The following is an 18,395-nucleotide window of genomic DNA, read 5'->3' on the forward strand; positions in this document are numbered from 1 at the left end:
GTTCAGAAATGTATAGAAAAGATGGCCAGCAAATTAAGCGAGTTAATAGAGATGTCATGAGGTATTATAATAAAATCAAGGTAGCTATTGGGAGGTTAATGAAAAGTAAGATTTTAGGCATTTGGAAAGCTTACCTGAAGATTCAGTAAAGAGCAGGTATAAACAGATATAAATACACTGAAAAATATTGAATAGAAACCAGTAGTACATCAATGTTTGGTTGATAAGTGAAGTCAGTGATTGGAAAGAGGATATGAAGTCATGGAGCAATATTTCTCTCAAATTATCAACCGGACCTACTTGCGAATTAACCCACATTCTCATCCAATTTTGATTCATTTCTTCCAGGCTCAGCATAAAATATATCCTCTTTATGTTCAAGGTAAATCTTTCTTACAAATATTCTAACAGTGCAGTCACTTCCTCTGTTCTTTAACTCAACTTTGCAATTTTTTCTATTTAGTAGTTGATTCTAATAAGCTGAGGTAATAGGTGCTGTTCCTTCAATACTCTTCTTATTCAAGTGACTGTACATGAACATTTATTCATTAAGTCATTGCAACCTGAATGTTACCCAAACCACGCGAAGGCTATTGTTTACCATAATGTCTTCTGTAAACTTTTAATTGCCAAATCCATCATATATATTTCAGTTCAGTCCTTATTGATCACTTCTGCTTACATTTACTACTTTGGAAGCCTAGAATCCACATTAAAATCTTTGAATTAAGCCTTTATTGCTCTTATATCTGTGATACACTTGGAAACACAGTACTTTGTTTCAAACACTACTTGCCTATATATTCCTCTGCATTTCTTTATGTTTTAGCACAGGCTCTACTTACCACTGATTTTAACTCATCCCCTCTCCCTGCCTCCATCCTTCTGTTTGTAGGTTTCCTGCTTCTAAATGGCAGCTCATCTTTGTCTCAAAGAAAAAGGTCCATAGCCCTCCATGATCTGGTCCCTTCTGCTTAGCATCTACATCTCCACCTAAATTCCAAACTACTGATTAATACCACCATCACTCTCTCCCCAAGATATCAAATCCAGTAACAGTTAAGCTCTTAGTTCCTTCACATCCTAAACTCTTTGTTTTGCCAGGTGATATTTTGTCTGTAATATATTTCCTCTATTTGTTCCACAAAATAATACTTTTAAATAATTAAATGTACTTATTTTTAATTGAAGAATAATTGGTCTACAATATTGTGTTGATTTCTGCTAATTATCAATACAAATTAGCCATAAGTATACCTATATCCCCTTCCTCTTGAGCCTCCCTCCCATCTCCCACCCCTCTAGGTTGTCACAGAGCCCTGGTTTGAGTTCCCTGAGTCACACAGCAAATTCCCACTTGCTACATATTTGCATATGGTAGTTTTTCATCAACAGATTTCTTGAGCTACAGTAGGTGCCCTTCTTATAAAACAGGCTGTTAAAAATGCACTTATTGGAGAGAACAAGATGGTGGAGGACTAGGTGGATGTGGAGTACATCTGTCTCCATTAATACACCAGGAATACACCTTCAGACACAGAAGTGCATGCAGAACACCAGCTGAGAGTGGACAGGAGTACCTGCCCAGGAGTAAAGAATATACAGAACCATGCAAAACTCAGTAGTAGGAAGGAACTAGAGAGAAAAACAGGAGTGTTACTAGTACTGGACATGCTCTTGGTGGGTGGGGGAACTGGAGCAGGGGTCTGATCCCCACACTGGGGTAATTGTCTGAGTCAGAGGAGAAACAGTCAAGGCTGAAAGTGAAACAGCTGATTTTTAGCAGCCTAAATCGAATGAGAATCAAGACAGTCCTTGCCATAGCCATACATACCCCTGACAGGGACACAGGTCCCCTAGAAGGCACAGTGGTTGGGAGCTGGAGCTTAGAGATTGTGGAGCAATCCCAGGGCAAGGGCTGCTGTTGCCTGTGGAGAGAGGGACTGAGAGGATGTGAGGGAGGAGACTGCGGTGGGAAATGCCTGTGGAGGAAAGCCAGGCAGCCATAGAAGAAGGCGATGCTGCTGAGTCATCTGCAGGGGGGTGGCACCATCACTATAACCTCTTCTCTCCCCAGATGCCAGCATCAGCATCAGCTGAACAGTAGAAAGCCTGGCCCATCAAGCGCCTGATGAACAGAACTACAGAGTAGGACTGCAGCCAGTGAGCCCCTTTAAATGCCTGATGAGCTGAACAACAGAGAAGGACCCCAGGCAATGGAGCCCTCTAAGTGCATGAACAGGTGGAGCTACGGAGAAAGACTAACCAAAGAGGCTTCCTGATTACCAGCTACCAGAGGCTAAAAAAAAAAAGACTCTAATAGGGCCATAACTCCAGGGCCTAAGGCTGTCCATGTCCCTGTGCACTTGGTGCAGCCAGGGTCCCTGCAACCCAAGCAGCTGCATCACCTTCATGCTCAACCCTCACAGGGACAGAGCTGCCACAGTGAGGAAAAAAAAAAAAAAAGTTTTGCACCTATGCATACGGGGTCACTTTGGTCATATCTACCTCTTTGTGACCCTGCGGATTGTTGCCTGCCAGGCTTCTCTGTCATGGGGGTTTGCCAGGCAAGAATACTGGAGTGTATTGGCCAATACTGGTTGTCATACCCTTCTAAAGCACTATATTTACCACTTCCCAATCTGCCAACTCTCCTGAGTACCTGGTGCTGCCAGAACCACTGTGACCCAAGCAGCTGCATCACCTCCACAACCGGCCCTCACTGGGGCAGACCCAAGTCCTCCAGGGAAGCCTCAGGAGCAAACCACAGTGACCGACCCCACATGCAGAAGTGGAAATAAAACTACAATTAAAACCCAGGGGCAGTGAATATAAAGAAGACCTCAAACCTTCCCACCAGTTGTACAAGCTGCAGATTAAATCCACAAGATCAACTAGGCAGACTTTGTGTATTCGAAATATATAAAAGGACAGTGAGAGCTCCCAAAAATAAAACAGACTAGTTTTGATAGCTGTGGACAATGGAGGCTAGAACACACAGGAATTGACCAGATTAGAATCTGAGCTGCCCACACAGAAGGTCCAGAGTCCAGCACAGTGTTCGAAGGCATTTTAGGAAGTTGAGGTGAACTGTGACTCCCAGCAAGGAAAGGATCCTGACAGCAGTGATTCAAGAAAAACATTTATTATTCTTATGGTGTGACTTGTTCTGAAGTTTCCTTTGGATTTTTTTTTTCTTTTCTTTTCTATTTATTCCCCACCCCCACCCCCACACACACACCCTGATTGTAGTTGTCAATTTTATTGTAACTATGAGGTCTAATTAGGCTTTTCAGTTTTATTTTTTAATCAAACTTTTCATTGTTATAAATTTCTGCCTCTACTTTGGGCTTTTGCAGTTCTGTGAAGCTTTCCGTTTTTTGCTTCTTTCCTCTTCTTCTTCTTCTTTTTTTTTTTCCCTCTCTCTTTATTTAAACCTATTATTTTTTCAACATTTATACCTTTTTTGGCTTTTCCTACTGTTCTTTTCCCCTTGCAGTTAATTTTAATGTATATAAATCTTCTTTATCTACCCCTCTTTTGCATATCTATTAATTATTTCTCCTCTTTATTTCCTTTCTTCTCAACATATTTGTTACTTTTGTTTTCATTGCTTTATTCCCCAGTTGGCACTTTGCTTTAGTTTTGTTTTCCAGTTTGTGCTTTAGTTAGTTTTGTTCTTAGCTGGTAGGTATATTTTTTGGTTTCCTTTGTTCATGGGGTCCTATTGTACCTTATTTTTGTTGCACTGTGTTGGTTTTGCTTATGGATGTATATGTATATGTGTATATCCCATTATTTTAATTGATATTTGCCTGATTTTGTAACTGCCATTCATCTGGGTTTCATCTTTAGCTTCTCGTTTTTGGATACGTGTTTTAATCTCACTTAATGCCATAACAAACCACTTGTGGAATCTTCCTTCCTGACCAGAGATCAAGACCTGAGCCTTTGGAGTGGGAACATTGACTCCAAGATCCTAGACTACCAGAGAAATAGCCCTAGGGAGTATCAAATAGTGAGAACTCACACAAAGGATACCACTGGAATACAAGACCCAGCATCACCTAACCACCAGCAGCACCCTGTATCTAAGCAACAAATAAAACAAAAATACAAACCCAATCATCAACAGACAAGATTACCACCTCACTCAGCCTTGCCCATCAGAGGAAAAACAAAACAAAAACAAATAAACAAAAGTAGCATAAATCTCACCCTATATGAAGTTTACACAAACCACTGCACCAACCTTAGGGGTGTAGAAACTAAAAAGAAGAAAGAATTCAACCTTGAAGCCTAAGAAAAGGAAACCTAAAACACAATAAGTTTAAAAAAAATAATGAAAAGGCAGAGAAACACTGCACAATTGAAGGAACAAACTAGAAATATAGAAGTCCAAATAAATGAAGAGGATATAGGCAAACTACCTGAAAAAGAATTCAGAATAATGATAGTAAAGATGATCAAAAACGTTGAAAACAGAATGAAGAAAATGTACAAATCAACTAACAAAGACCTAGAAGAATTAAAGAATAAACATACAGAGACAAACAACAAAATTACTGAAATTTAAAAAAAAAAAAAAAAAAACCTCTAGAAGGAATCAATAACAGAATATCTGAAGCAGAAGAACGAATCAGTGAGCTGGAAGGTAAAATGGTGGCAATAACTTCTGAAAAGTAGAGTAAAGTAAAAGGAATGAAAAGAACAGAGGATAGTCTCAGAGACCTCTGGGATAATATCAAACACTCCAACATTAGAATTATAGAGGTCCAGAAGAGAAAGAGAAAAAGAAATGTTATGAGAAAATTTTTGAATAGATTATGCCTGAAATTTTCCCCAACATGGAAATGGAAATAGTCAATCAAGTCCAAGAGCCACAAAGAGTCTCACACGGGATAAACCCAAGGAGAAACAAATCAAGACACATACTAATCAAATAAACAAAGATTAAACACAAAGAAAGAACATTAAATGCAGCAAGGGAAAAGCAACAAGTAATATACAAGGGAAATCCCATACAGTTAACAACTGATCTTTCAGCAGAAACTTTGCAGGCCATGGGGAATGGCAGGATATATTTAAAGTACCGAAAGGGGAAAATCTACAACCAAGATTACTGTACCCAGCAAGAATCTCATTCAAAACTGATGGAGAAATCAAAAGCTTTTCAGACAGGCAAAAATTAAGAGAACTCAGTAACAACAAACCAGCTTTACAACATATGTTAAAAGGGCATATTGTTAAGAAATACAAGAGAAGAAAAAGATCTAAAAAATCAAACCCTGAACAATTAAGAAAATGGCCATAGGAGCATATATATCAATAATTACTTTAAATGTAAATGGATTAAATGCTCCAACCAAAAGACACAGATTGGCTGAATGGATACAAAAACTAGACAAATATGTATACTGTCTACAAGAAATACATTTCATACCTAAAGACACATACAGACTGAAAGTAAGAGGATGGAAACATATATTCCATTCAAATGGAAAGCAAAAGAAAGCTGGAGTATCAATCCTTGTATCAGACAAAATAGATTTTAAAATAAAGAATATTACAAGAGATAAGGAAGGATACTACATAATGATCAAGGATCAATCCAAGAGGAAGACATAGTAATTGTAAATATCTATGCACCCAACATAGGAGCACCTCAATACATAAGACAAACACTAACAGACATAAAAAGAGAAATTGACAGTAACACAATAATAGTAATAGACTCACCCCACTCACAGCAATGGACAGATCATCAAAATGGAAAATTAATAAGGAAAACAAGTCTTAAATGATACACTAGATGAAATGGTTCTCATTGATATCTTCAGGACATTCCAATGCAGAAGAACACACCTTCTCAAGTGCATATAGAACATTCTCCAGGACAGACCATATCATGGCTCACAAATCAAACCTCAGTAAATGTAAGAAAATTGAAATTGTATCAAGCATCTTCTCCAACTGCAACACTATGAGACTAGTTATCAACTACATGAAAAAAACTGTAAGAAACACAAACACATGGAAATTAAACAATATATTTCTAAATAACCAACAGGTTACTGAAGAAATCAAAAGGGAAATAAAAAAATTTTAAAAAACAAATGACAATTAAAACATGATAACTCAAAACCTATATGATACAGCAAAAGCAGCTCTAAGAGGGAAGTATACAGAATACAAGCCTACCTCAAGAAACAAGAAAAATATAATAGACAACCCAATTTTACACCTAAAACAACTGGAAAAAGAAAAACAAAAACCCCCCAAAATTAGAAGAAGGAAATAAATCATAAAGATCAGAGCAAAAATAAGAGAAAAAGCAATGGAAGAAACAATAGTAAAGATTAATAAAACGAAAAGCTGATTCTTTGAGAAGACAAAATTGACAAACCTTTAGCCACACTCATCAAGGAAAAAAGAGAGAAGAATCAGATCAAGAAAATTAGAAATTAAAAAGGAGAGGTTGCAACAGACAACACAGAAATACAAAGGCTTATAAGAGATTATTATGAACAACTATATGGCAATAAAATGGATAACCTGAAGAAATGGACAGATTCTTAGAAAAGTTCAGTCTTCGAAGCCTGAACCAGGAAGAAATAGAAATTATGAACAACCCAATTGCAAGCACTGAAATTGATGCTGTGATCAAAAATCTCCCAAATAACTAAAGCTCAGGATCAGATGGCTTCACAGGAAAATTCTATCAAACATTTAGAGAAGAGCTAATGCCTATCTTTCTAAAACTCTTTCATAAAATTGCAGAGAAAGGAACACTTTCAAACTCATTCTATGAGGCCACCATCGCCTGATACCAAAACCAAAACTACACACAAAAAAGAAAACTACAGGCCAATACCACCGACAAACATAGATGCAAAAATCCTCAACAAAATTTTAGCAAACAATTCAGCAACACATCAAAAACTCATACACCATGATCAAGTTGGGTTTGTTCAAAGAATGCAAGGAATCTTCAGTAAACACAAATCAATCAGTGTGATATACCATGTTAACACATTGAAAGATAAAAACTATATGATAATCTCAATAGATGCAGAAAAAGCCTTTGATAAAATTCAGCACCTATTTATGATTAAAACTCTTCGAAAAATGGTCATAGAAGGGACCTAACTCAACATAGTAAAGGCCATATATGATACCGCAGCTACTGCCAACTCACTTCAGTCATGTCTGACTCTGTGCGACCCCACAGGTGGCAGCCTGCCAGGCTCCCCCATCCCTGGGATTCTCCAGGCAAGAACACTGGAGTGGGTTGCCATTTCCTTCTCCAGTGCATGAAAGTGAAAAGCGAAAGTAAAGTCATTCAGTAGTGTCTGACTCTTAGCAGCCCCATGGACTGCAGCCTACCAGGCTCCTCCATCCATGCGATTTTCCAGGCAAGAGTACTGGAGTGGGTTACCACTGCCTTCTCCCATATACGATAACCACTGCCTTCTCCCATATATGATAAACCTACAGCAAACATTATTCTCAATGTTGAAAACTGAAAGCACTCCCTCTAAGATCAGGAGCAAGACAAGGGTGTCCATTTTTATCACTATTATTCAACATAGTTTTGGAAGTCCTAGCTATAGCAATCAGAGAAGAAAAAGAAATAAAATAAATCCAGATCAGAAAAGAAAAATTAAAGCTCTCACTGTTTGCGGATGACGAGATACTGTACATAGAAAATCCTAAAGATACTATCAGAAAATTACTAGAGCTAATCAGTGAATTTAGCAAAGTCACAGGATACAAAATCAATGCACAGAAATCACTTGCATGTCTATATACTAACAATCAGAATACATGGAAGAACTGTACAAAAGAGATCTTCATGACCTAGATAATCATGATGAAGTGACCACTAATACAGAGCCAGAAATCTTGGAATGTGAAGTCAAGTGAGCCTTAGAAAGCATCACTACGAACAAAGCTAGTGGAGGTGACGGAATTCCAGTTGAGCTGTTTCAAATCCTGAAAGATGATGATGTGAAAGCACTGCACTCAATATGCCAGCAAATTTGGAAAACTCAGCAGTGGCCACAGGACTGCAAAAGGTCAGTTTTCATCCCAATTCCAAAGAAAGGCAATGCAAAAGAATGCTTAAACTACCGCACAATTGCACTCATCTCACATGCTAGTAAAGTAATGCTCTAAATTCTCCAAGCCAGGCTTCAGCAACACATGAACTGTGAACTCCCTGATGTTCAAGCTGGTTTTAGAAAAGGCAGAGGAACTAGAGATCAAATTGCCAACATCTGCTGGATTATCGAAAAAGCAACAGAGTTCCAGAAAAACATCTATTTCTGCTTTATTGACTATGCCAAAGCCTTTGACTGTGTGGATCACAGTAAACTGTGGAAAATTCTGAGAGAGATGGGAATACCAGACCAGCTGACCTGCCTCTTGAGAAATTTGTATGCAGGTCAGGAAGCAACAGTTAGAACTGGACATGGAACAACAGACTGATTCCAAATAGGAAAAGGAGTATGTCAAGGCTGTATATTGTCACCCTGCTTATTTAACTTATATGCAGAGTACATCATGAGAAACGCTGGACTGGAAGAAACACAAGCTGGAATCAAGATTGCCAGGAGAAATATCAATAACCTCAGATATGCAGATGACACCACCCTAATGGCAGAAAGTGAAGAGGAACTAAAAAGCCTCTTGATGACAGTGAAAGAGGAGAGTAAAAAAGTTGGCTTAAAGCTCAACATTCAGAAAACGAAGATCATGGCATCTGGCCCCATCACTTCATGGGAAGATTCGGAAACAGTGGAAACAGTGTCAGACTTTATTTTTGGGGGTTCCAAAATCACTGCAGATGGTGACTGCAGCCATAAAATTAAAAGATGCTTGCTCCTTGGAAGAAAAGTTATGACCAACCTAGATAGTATATTCAAAAGCAGAGACATTACTTTGCTGACTAAGGTCCGTCTAGTCAAGGCTATGGTTTTTCCTTTGGTCATGTGTGGATGTGAGAGTTGGACTATGAAGAAGGCTGAGTGCTGAAGAATTGTTACTTTTGAACTGTGGTGTTGGAGAAGACTCCTGAGAGTCCATTGAACTGCAAGTAGATCCAGCCAGTCCATTCTGAAGATCAACCCTGGGATTTCTTTTGAAGGAATGATGCTAAAGCTGAAACTCCAGTACTTTGGCCACCTCATGAGAAGAGTTGACTCATTGAAGAAACTCTGATGCTGGGAGGGATTGGGAGCAGGAGGAGAAGGGGACGACCGAGGATGAGATGGCTGGATGGCATCATGGACTCGATGGACGTGAGTCAGTGAACTCCGGGAGATGATTATGGACAGGGAGGCCTGGCGTGCTATGATTCTTGGGGTTGCAAAGAGTCGGACACGACTGAGCGACTGAACTGAACTGAACTGAACTGAACACTCAGAAAGAGAAATCAAGGAATCGATCCCATTCACCATTGCAACAAAAGAATTAAATATCTAGCAATAAACTTATCTAAGGAGACAAAATAATTGTACACAGAAAATTATAAGGCACTGATGAAAGAAATAAAAGATGACATAAACAGATGAAGAGATAACCCATGTTTCTGGATAGGAAGAATCAATATTGTGAAAATGACTATACTACTAAATGCAACCTACAGATTCAATGCGATCCCTACCAAATTACCAATGGCATTTTTCACAGAAGTGAAACAAAAAATTTTACAATTCAGATGGAAATACAAAAGACCCCGAATAGCCAAAGCAGTCTTGAGAAAGAAGAATGGAGCTGGAGGAATCAACCTTCCTGACTTCAGATTGTACTACAAAGCTACAGTCATCAAGACAGTATGGTACTGGCACAAAAACAGAAATATAGACCAAAGAAAAAAGACAGAAAGCCCAAAAATAAACCCATACACCTATGGGTATCTTATTTTTGACAAAAGAGGCAAGGATATACAATGGCGGGAAAAACAGCCTCCTAAATAAATGGTGCTGGGAAAATTGGAAAGCTACATGTAAAAGAATGAAATTAGGACACTTCTTAACACCATACACAAAGATATGCATTATAGATCTGAATGTTAGACCAGAATCTATAAAACTCTTAAAGGAAAACATAGGCAGAGCATTTGATGACATAAATCAAAGTAAGATCCTCTATGACCCACCTCCTAGAGTAATGGCAATAAAAACAAAAGTAAACAAGTGGGACCATATTAAACTTCAAAGCTTTTGCACAGCAAAGGAAACTGTAAGCAAGGTGAAAAGATATCACACAGAATGGGAGAAAATAATAGTAAATGAAACAGCTGCCAAAGAATTAATTTCCAAAATATACAAGGAGCTCATACAACTCAATCAAAAGTGAGGAAAAGACCTAAATAGACATTTCTCCAAAGAAGACATGCAGATGGTTAACAAACACAAGAAAAGATGCTAAATATCACTCATTATTAGAGAAATGCAAATGAAAACTGCAATGAGATATCACCTCACAGCTGTCAGAATGGCCATCATCAAAAAGTCTACAAACAATAAATGCTGGAGAGGGTGTGGAGAAAAGGGAATGATCTTGTATTTTTTGTAGGAATGTAAATTGATCCAGCCACTATGAAAGACGGTATAGAGATTCCTTTAAAAACTAGGAATAAAACCACCATATGATCCAGGAATCCCACTCGTAGGCATATACCCTGAGGTAACCAAAATTGAAAAAGACACATGTATTCCATTGTTCTTTGCAGCACTATTTACAATAGCTAGAACATAGAAGCAACCTAGATGTCCATAGATAGATGAATGGATAAAAAAGTTGTCATACATATGCACAATGGTATGTTTGTCATAGAAAAGAATGAATTTGAGTCAGTTCTAAAGAAGTGGATGAACCTAGAGCCTATTATACAGAGTGGAGTAAGTTAGAAAGAGAAATATAAATATAATATACTAATGCATATATACAGAATCTAGAAAAATGGCACCAAAGAATTTATTTTCAGGGCAGCAGTGGAGAAACAGACATAGAAAATAGACTTATAGACATGGGGAGAGGGGAGGAGAGGGTGAGATGTGTGGAGAGAGCAACAAGGAAACTTACATTACCATATATAAAATAGATAGCCCACAGGAATTTGCTGTATGGCTCAAGAAACTCAAACAGGGGCTCTGTATCAACCTAGAGGGGTGGGATGGGGAGGGAGATGGGAGGGAAGTTCAAAAAGGAGGGGATATATGTATAACTACAGCTGCTGCTGCTGCTACTAAGTCGCTTCAGTCATGTCTGACTCTGTGCCACCCTATAGACGGCAGCCCACCACGCTCCCCCATCCCTGGGATTCTCCAGGCAAGAACTATGGCTGAAGTTTGACAGAAAAAGCCAATTCATGTTGAGGTTTGACAGTAAACAACAAAATTCTGTAAACCGATTATCCTTTAATTAAAAAATCAATAAATGTTTTAAAATGTACTTATTATATGCTTTTGAATTCAGCAGCTCCATAAATAATAAGGAACCTTACGAAAGTTGATTATTTTAAATTTTTGAGATAAATTTATAAGTGCCTTGAGGGAAATACTGCTCTATTAGATCTGTTAGTATTCTAAGCATAACAAAGTATGAAAAATATAGCCAGCACATCTCCTTTAAATGTTGAATAAATATATAAAGACAATATAAAATAACACTGAAACTACAGTCAAAAATATTCAGTTGAATTACCCATCTATTAATATGTTAATTTAAAAATCTATTGGAGATGATCACCATTGGGGAGTCTAAGATGTCTGATGTGTACTCAGGGAAGTAATTTCAGACGTACATCTAGGTCAGACAGTATTTAAATTGCTTAAGGAGGAAAAAGCCACCGACATTGCATATGTCTGCTTTTCTGTGATAACAGAAGACTTTAAAATCTCAGGGCTTAACAATGTGCTTTATTTCTGATCTATGGTATGTGTTTGCACCTGCAGATCAGCTGTGACTCAGCTTCACACATCTTCATGATGCTGTAGGTAAAGAAGTCCCTATTACAGTCATGCTAGCTGCAGGGCTTCCCTTGTGGCTCAGCTGGTAAAGAATCTACCTACAATGCGGGAGACCTGGGTTCAATCCCTGGGTTGGGAAGATCCCCTGGAAAAAGGAAAGGCTATCTACTCCAATATTCTGACCTGGAGAATTCCATGGACTGTGTGGTCCATGGGGTTGCAAAGAGTCAGACAGGACTGAGCAACTTTCACTTTCACTTAGCTTCATGGCAGGAGGAAAGCCCAAGAGAAGTAACATGTGATTCATCTTGAAGCTTGATTTCAGTACAGTGTATATTACATTTACTTGTATTCCCATAGCGAGAGAAAGTCACATCATCAGTTGGGTTTAGCTGCTTAAACCTTCTACTGGAAGCATCACACTTCATGTGGCAATGAGCAGTGGTGTAAAACCTCTTAAAGGGAGGCGAGATAAATACTTGTGAAAAACTATACATAGGCACTGCAAAATATAGTAAAAAATTCATAGAGGGAGTTAAGAAAAAAAAAAGATCCTTAATATCTGGTGTTGCTGAAAAGGAGTACGTCAAGGCTATATATTGTCACCCTGCTTATTTAACTTATATGCAGAGTACATCATGAGAAACGCTGGACTGGAAGAAGCACAAGCTGGAATCAAGATTGCTGGGAGAAATATCAATAACCTCAGATATGCAGATGACACCACCCTAATGGCAGAAAGTGAAGAGGAGCTAAAGGGCCTCTTGATGAAAGTGAAGGAGGAGAGTGAAAAAGTTGGCCTGAAGCTCAACATTCAGAAAACGAAGATCATGGCATCTGGTCCCATCACTTCATGGGAAATAGATTCGGAAACAGTGGAAACAGTGTCAGACTTTATTTTTTGGTGCTCCAAAATCACTGCAGATGGTGACTGCAGCCATAAAATTAAAAGACACTTGCTCCTTGGAAGAAAAGTTATGACCAACCTAGATGGCATATTCAAAAGCAGAGACATTACTTTGCTGACTAAGGTCCATCTAGCCAAGGCTATGGTTTTTCCTGTGGTCGTGTGTGGATGTGAGAGTAGGACTGTGAAGAAGGCTGAGCACTGAAGAATTGATGCTTTTGAACTGTGGTGTTGGAGAAGACTCTTGAGAGTCCCTTGGACTGCAAGGATATCCAGCCAGTCCATTCTGAAGGAGATCAACCCTGGGATTTCTTTGGAAGGAATGATGCTAAAGCTGAAACTCTAGTACTTTGGCCACCTCATGAGAAGAGTTGACTCATTGGAAGAAACTCTGATGCTGGGAGGGATTGGGGGCAGGAGGAGAAGGGGACGTCCGAGGATGAGATGGCTGGATGGCATCACGGACTCGATGGACGTGAGTCTGAGTGAACTCCGGGAGATGGTGATGGACAGGGAGGCCTGGCGTGCTGCGATTCATGGGGTCGCAAAGAGTCAGACACGACTGAGCAACTGAACTGAACTGAATTGTTAATGTGTTGGAAGAGGAAAAAATGCAAGGGAAAATCTGCAAAGAGTCAACATCAGAGCAAAGAGAAGACCTTCTTCCAGAACCAGGACTTGGCAAGAAATCAGTGAATGTGAAGAAACTGTTGACTGGAATATTTGGTTGGAACTTCAATATACTTTGAGCTAAAAGGTCCTCAATGAATTTTATCAAGGATAAAATAATTTTACCAAGGATAAAAATTAGTAGCAAATAAGAGAGAGGCATGCATTATAAATTGCAGAGAAAAAGTATATAATTCATCAAATACTATAATTGAACAAAAATAAGATAATGTGAATAAAATTAGTAATAATCTTTATTTTATTACTAATTTATGCAACTTCAAAGTTTTGATTGAAACAACTTCAAGGGATTTTATAACAGGTAAATAATATACATGTTTCAATGCCATTCTCCCAGGGGATTCATGCTGATGTGTGGCAAAACCAATACAATATTGTAAAGTAAAGCAAAAAAAAATAATAATAAATTAATTAAAAATGAATAAATAATAAAGGATAGTTTTAGAGAGGGCTCAAGCTTTAAAAGGAGCTGGTAAGCAGGGCAGAGTCAATATGACTGGAGAAGAATGATTTTTCTGACTGTATAAAAAGGCAAAATGTGAGAGAAAAGCACAGTCATCTCGTGGCATTAGTCAATGCATTCCCTTGAAAGGGTCCAACTGAATCATCCAGAAGCTAAATAAATCAATGGTTGATTTTGTGAACCCTTATTTTGGAAAACAGTGGTTCCGGTAATTCTAAGATATGGGAGCTTGTGGCCATAACAGGGAAATATGACTAATAAGAAGAATTGGAGATAAAGTGATGTTCAAGCAAAGAAGGTCAGATTAGTATGTGAGAAGAAAAGTAGGATGTGGAAGAAGGGTGATTAATTTGGAGAAGGTCAGTGTGATGCAGTCACAAAAGGACATTACATACATGATTGATGTGAACTGCACAAAAGAACACATGTATTCTTTTGTGTCCAGTATTTACATCTTTACGAGACCTGGACTAATAAGTGTAGATAAAGAAATAAACATTCTAGTTTGAATGTAGATCATGATGGACTTGATGATTCAAACTTTGTTAACTGGACCCACTCGTACCCAAAGAATCCTTCCTTTAAAATAAATGCCATCACATTAAAACTATTACAGATAATTTAATGTGGAAATAGAACATTCGTAAATGTATTAAAAGAAATTACAACAGCAGAATAGACAATAAAAGCTTAATATGCTACATCTTCCAGATGACATTTCCTTTTGATTGTGAGTCTCAAAATAGTGTTTTAATATAAAAATATATGTATATTACATATGTGCACAGTTTCTCAGACATGTCCAACTCTTAGCAGCCCCATGGACTGTATGTAGCCTGCCAGGCTTCTCTGTCCATGGAATTTTCCAGGCAAGAATACTGATGTGGATTTCCATTTCCTACTCTAGAAATTTACATAAACATACATATATAACATGGGCTTCCCAGGTGGCTTATTGGTTAAAAAAAAAAAAAAAAAAAACACCTGCCAACACAGAAGCTGCAGGAGATGTAGGTTCAGTCCTTGGGTCTGGAAGGTCCCCTGGAAGAGGAAAGGGCAACCCACTCCAGTATTTTTGCTGGGATAACTCCATGGACAGAGGAGTCAGGTGGGCTATAGTCCGTGGTGTCATAAAGAGTCAGACACAACTAAGTCTCAGCATATACACACAAATATATAACATACAATCATAGTACATATTTATATAGTGTTTCCTATAAACTTAGTCCTTTAAAAAAATTTACATGTCTTAATGTTATAACCCCCATTTTCACAAGAATATACTGAGCACAAGGTCTTGCCCATGACAAAAAACACAAAATTTCCTACCTTAAATTCTTTCAGAAACAAAGCACAGTAGACAGTTAAGTCAACTAATTAAGAAACTAAATAGCCACTTAAGTTACCTTTGCTGATTGCATATAATAAAGAGAGAAAGGTATTAGAAATGTTCATAAATAAAAATATGAAAATATAGATATATATTAATATAGAGAGATACAAACATAGTACACATCTACATATTTAAACATATTCTTCATCTTCACTAAAATCTTCCTCAAAACCTCCACTGACTATAGTAGTCACAATAAATAATAGATTTTGCACATTAAAAAAAAGGCTCTGAATATCTTCTCTTGAAAGGCCTGGCACTTTGGCCTCACCCTAGAGCATGTGCAGTTTCTACCTACTTCCCTAGTTTCTACTTGGTCTGTTCCATTATTTTATCCATGAAATTGAAAGTGAAAATGCCAGTAACTCAGTTGTGTTTGACTCTTTGTGACTGCATGGACTGAAGCCTGCCAGGCCCCTCTGTTCATGGAATTCTCCAGGCAAGAATACTGGAGTGGGTAGCCATTCCCTTCTCCAGGAGATCTTTCCAACCCAGGAAGGGAATCTAGGTCTCCTAAATATCAATTAATTACAGACTTACAGAAGAAGAGAAAAAAATCAGTGATTTAATATTCTTTTTATCTTTCAGCATGAAATCTGTGGTTAAACTACTTTCACTCCAGGAAAGGAAAAACCAAATAACTCTTTTTGATCTACTCCTGGTGTTGTTTCCAAATCTCTTAAAAAAAAAAAAGTGGAGAGATAGCTCATGGTGGAAGGGGCATAGGATAAGGAAGAAGACATTGATTAATTTTTCAGTCTCTCAGTTTTGTCCATTCCAAAAGGAATAAGTTACATTTTGGTTATAGATTATGTGATTATGGTTGTTTCTAACTCAGTTTAAAAGACCTGAATTTGTTCCAGAACAAATCAAAGTACATTTGTGTAGTGTTACTAATAGAATTTCCATTTAGCTAAAGCACAGGTTACCCAGACTGAATGATTAGGGAAGGTAGCTGATGATCAGCTTCCTATAGGAAGCATAGGCACAGCTTCCTATACCATAAAGAATGTTTCTGATTTTGTCTTGAAAGTAAAGGGAAATACTGATAATAAATATTTGAAGGTTGGTAAGATAGAAAAGTTGAAATTGTAAGATTAAGAACAGAGAAAACAAATAGCGGTCACTCAAGAAAAATTAAAAAAAATAATTGGAAAGGGCAGCACTCTTATGGAAAGCATGATAGGAAAAGTAGTGTATATTTTATAGATGTTAAAGAAATACAGTGTGTACCTTGGTGACCCATTAGAATCTCAAAGTGGAGATAATTAGGATAACATTAACATATTACTGGCCTCACAGAATAGTATGTTAATGCAAGCAGGCCGTGTAGTAAAAAGAAGCCAAATTTGGAGGAAGAGATGTCATCTTGATGTCAAAAATTTAGTTATTAATGTCCATTAAGATCCCAAAGGGTAACAATGCATTTACTTATACATTAGGGAAAACCTGTAAATACTGTCAATTGGATTAGTTTAAGCATGTAACCCCTGTAATTTAGAATCAAAATCTAGTATCACACTTTACTATATTTCATTTGACATTCTTTCAACTTTAAAACCAGCAAAAGGCAACTACTCCCTTATAGACTCTTTGTAAAAGAGGATAACAATATTAAGTCACAGATCTTGCCCTTAAGGGGCTTTCCAAGTGACACTAGTGGTAAAGAACCTGCCTGCCAGTGAAGGAGACATAAGAGACGAGAGTTCAATCCCTAGGTTGGGAAGATCCCTTAGAGGAGGGCATGCCAACCCACAATCTATTCCAGTATTCTTGTCTAGAGAATCTCTTGTCTAGAGAATCTCATGGTTAGAGATGACTGGAGGGCTACAGTCCATAGGGTTGCAAACAGTCAGGCACAACTGAAGTGACTTAGCATGCATGCTTGCCCTTGAGGCTATAGTGCAGCAACAGATGCTATATTATAGGTGAGGCAACTTCCTCCAGGGATAGCAGAGGTTTATCAGTCTTAAGTGCTGTGTTGCTCTTTTAATAAACACATTGCTAAATGCAACAATAAAATACATACAAATTATTCTCTGCTTACCATTAACAATAACAATGATATCACGGAAGTCAATTTCTCCCCTAGCCTCCACTCTTCCTTCACACCTGTATATACCTTCATCACTTTTATTGATGTTGAGAATCTGCAGATTATTGTTGGCTAACATAGCGAACCGATCTGGAAAGAAAGCAAAGAGGAGGAAACGATATCAGTAGAAGTCCAGCATGCTCTAAATTGCTAAGTATTAAAATATGGCACTTGTCTGACACTATCCAACTTTTCATCAACAAACAAATTTCAATTTGAAAGTAAAATGTAATTTCATGACTTCGATTTTTCCACTCTACAACTGCCTTGTTACACCTTTTTGTGAAAATACATTCAAGAGTTTATTTCCACATAAAATGGTTAAGCTATTATTTTCCCCTTGGTACTCTGAATGCAGATAAGATACACAAAATAACAAAGCTGAGGGATTAGATATTACAGACAAGAAGATATTCTGACTGCAAATATATATCAACTTGGGGATGGAAATGGGTTAGAGAATTGATTGAATATCCTTCCTCACACAATAATTAAACCAATAATTGCACATATCCTGAGAGGAAGCTAAATATGTAATAATATTCAAGTCAGGTAGAGGACATATAAAATGATCATATCTCAGATTTATTTGAAAGATTTTTTTCTAAATACAAGATAATCCATTTTAGGAAGGAATAGATTAGACTTCATTACTTTTATCTTAAGATTCCATTTTATGAGTGAGGGTATGCACATGCATATGTACAAAAATAGCTGTTACGGGGCATGCATTAGGTGATTGCTTGAAGTATTCTGGCTAGCCTAAGCAGCATCTCAGCCTGACCATATTTTCCATAATGCCTAGTCTTAAGTTTTTACTCATCATAATTTTGCTGCAGTCTTAAGAACTTTTCCCTTGTTATCAAGTA

The 18,395-nt window shown here is 37.7% G+C and overlaps 1 protein-coding gene across 1 annotated transcript in view; it reads right to left on the minus strand.

Moving 5' to 3' along the window:
* The window catches only part of NCAM2 (neural cell adhesion molecule 2), a 263,454-nt gene that overhangs the window by 230,720 nt on the left and 14,339 nt on the right, over window positions 1-18,395 (minus strand). Inside the window, exon 4 of the mRNA XM_069589008.1 lies at window positions 17,479-17,616. Within this exon, the coding sequence (XP_069445109.1) occupies window positions 17,479-17,616 (138 nt within the window). The remainder of the gene's footprint in view (window positions 1-17,478; window positions 17,617-18,395) is intronic.

This window comes from Ovis canadensis, chromosome 1 (genome assembly GCF_042477335.2).
Source record: "Ovis canadensis isolate MfBH-ARS-UI-01 breed Bighorn chromosome 1, ARS-UI_OviCan_v2, whole genome shotgun sequence".
Classification (NCBI taxonomy): Eukaryota; Metazoa; Chordata; class Mammalia; order Artiodactyla; family Bovidae; genus Ovis; species Ovis canadensis.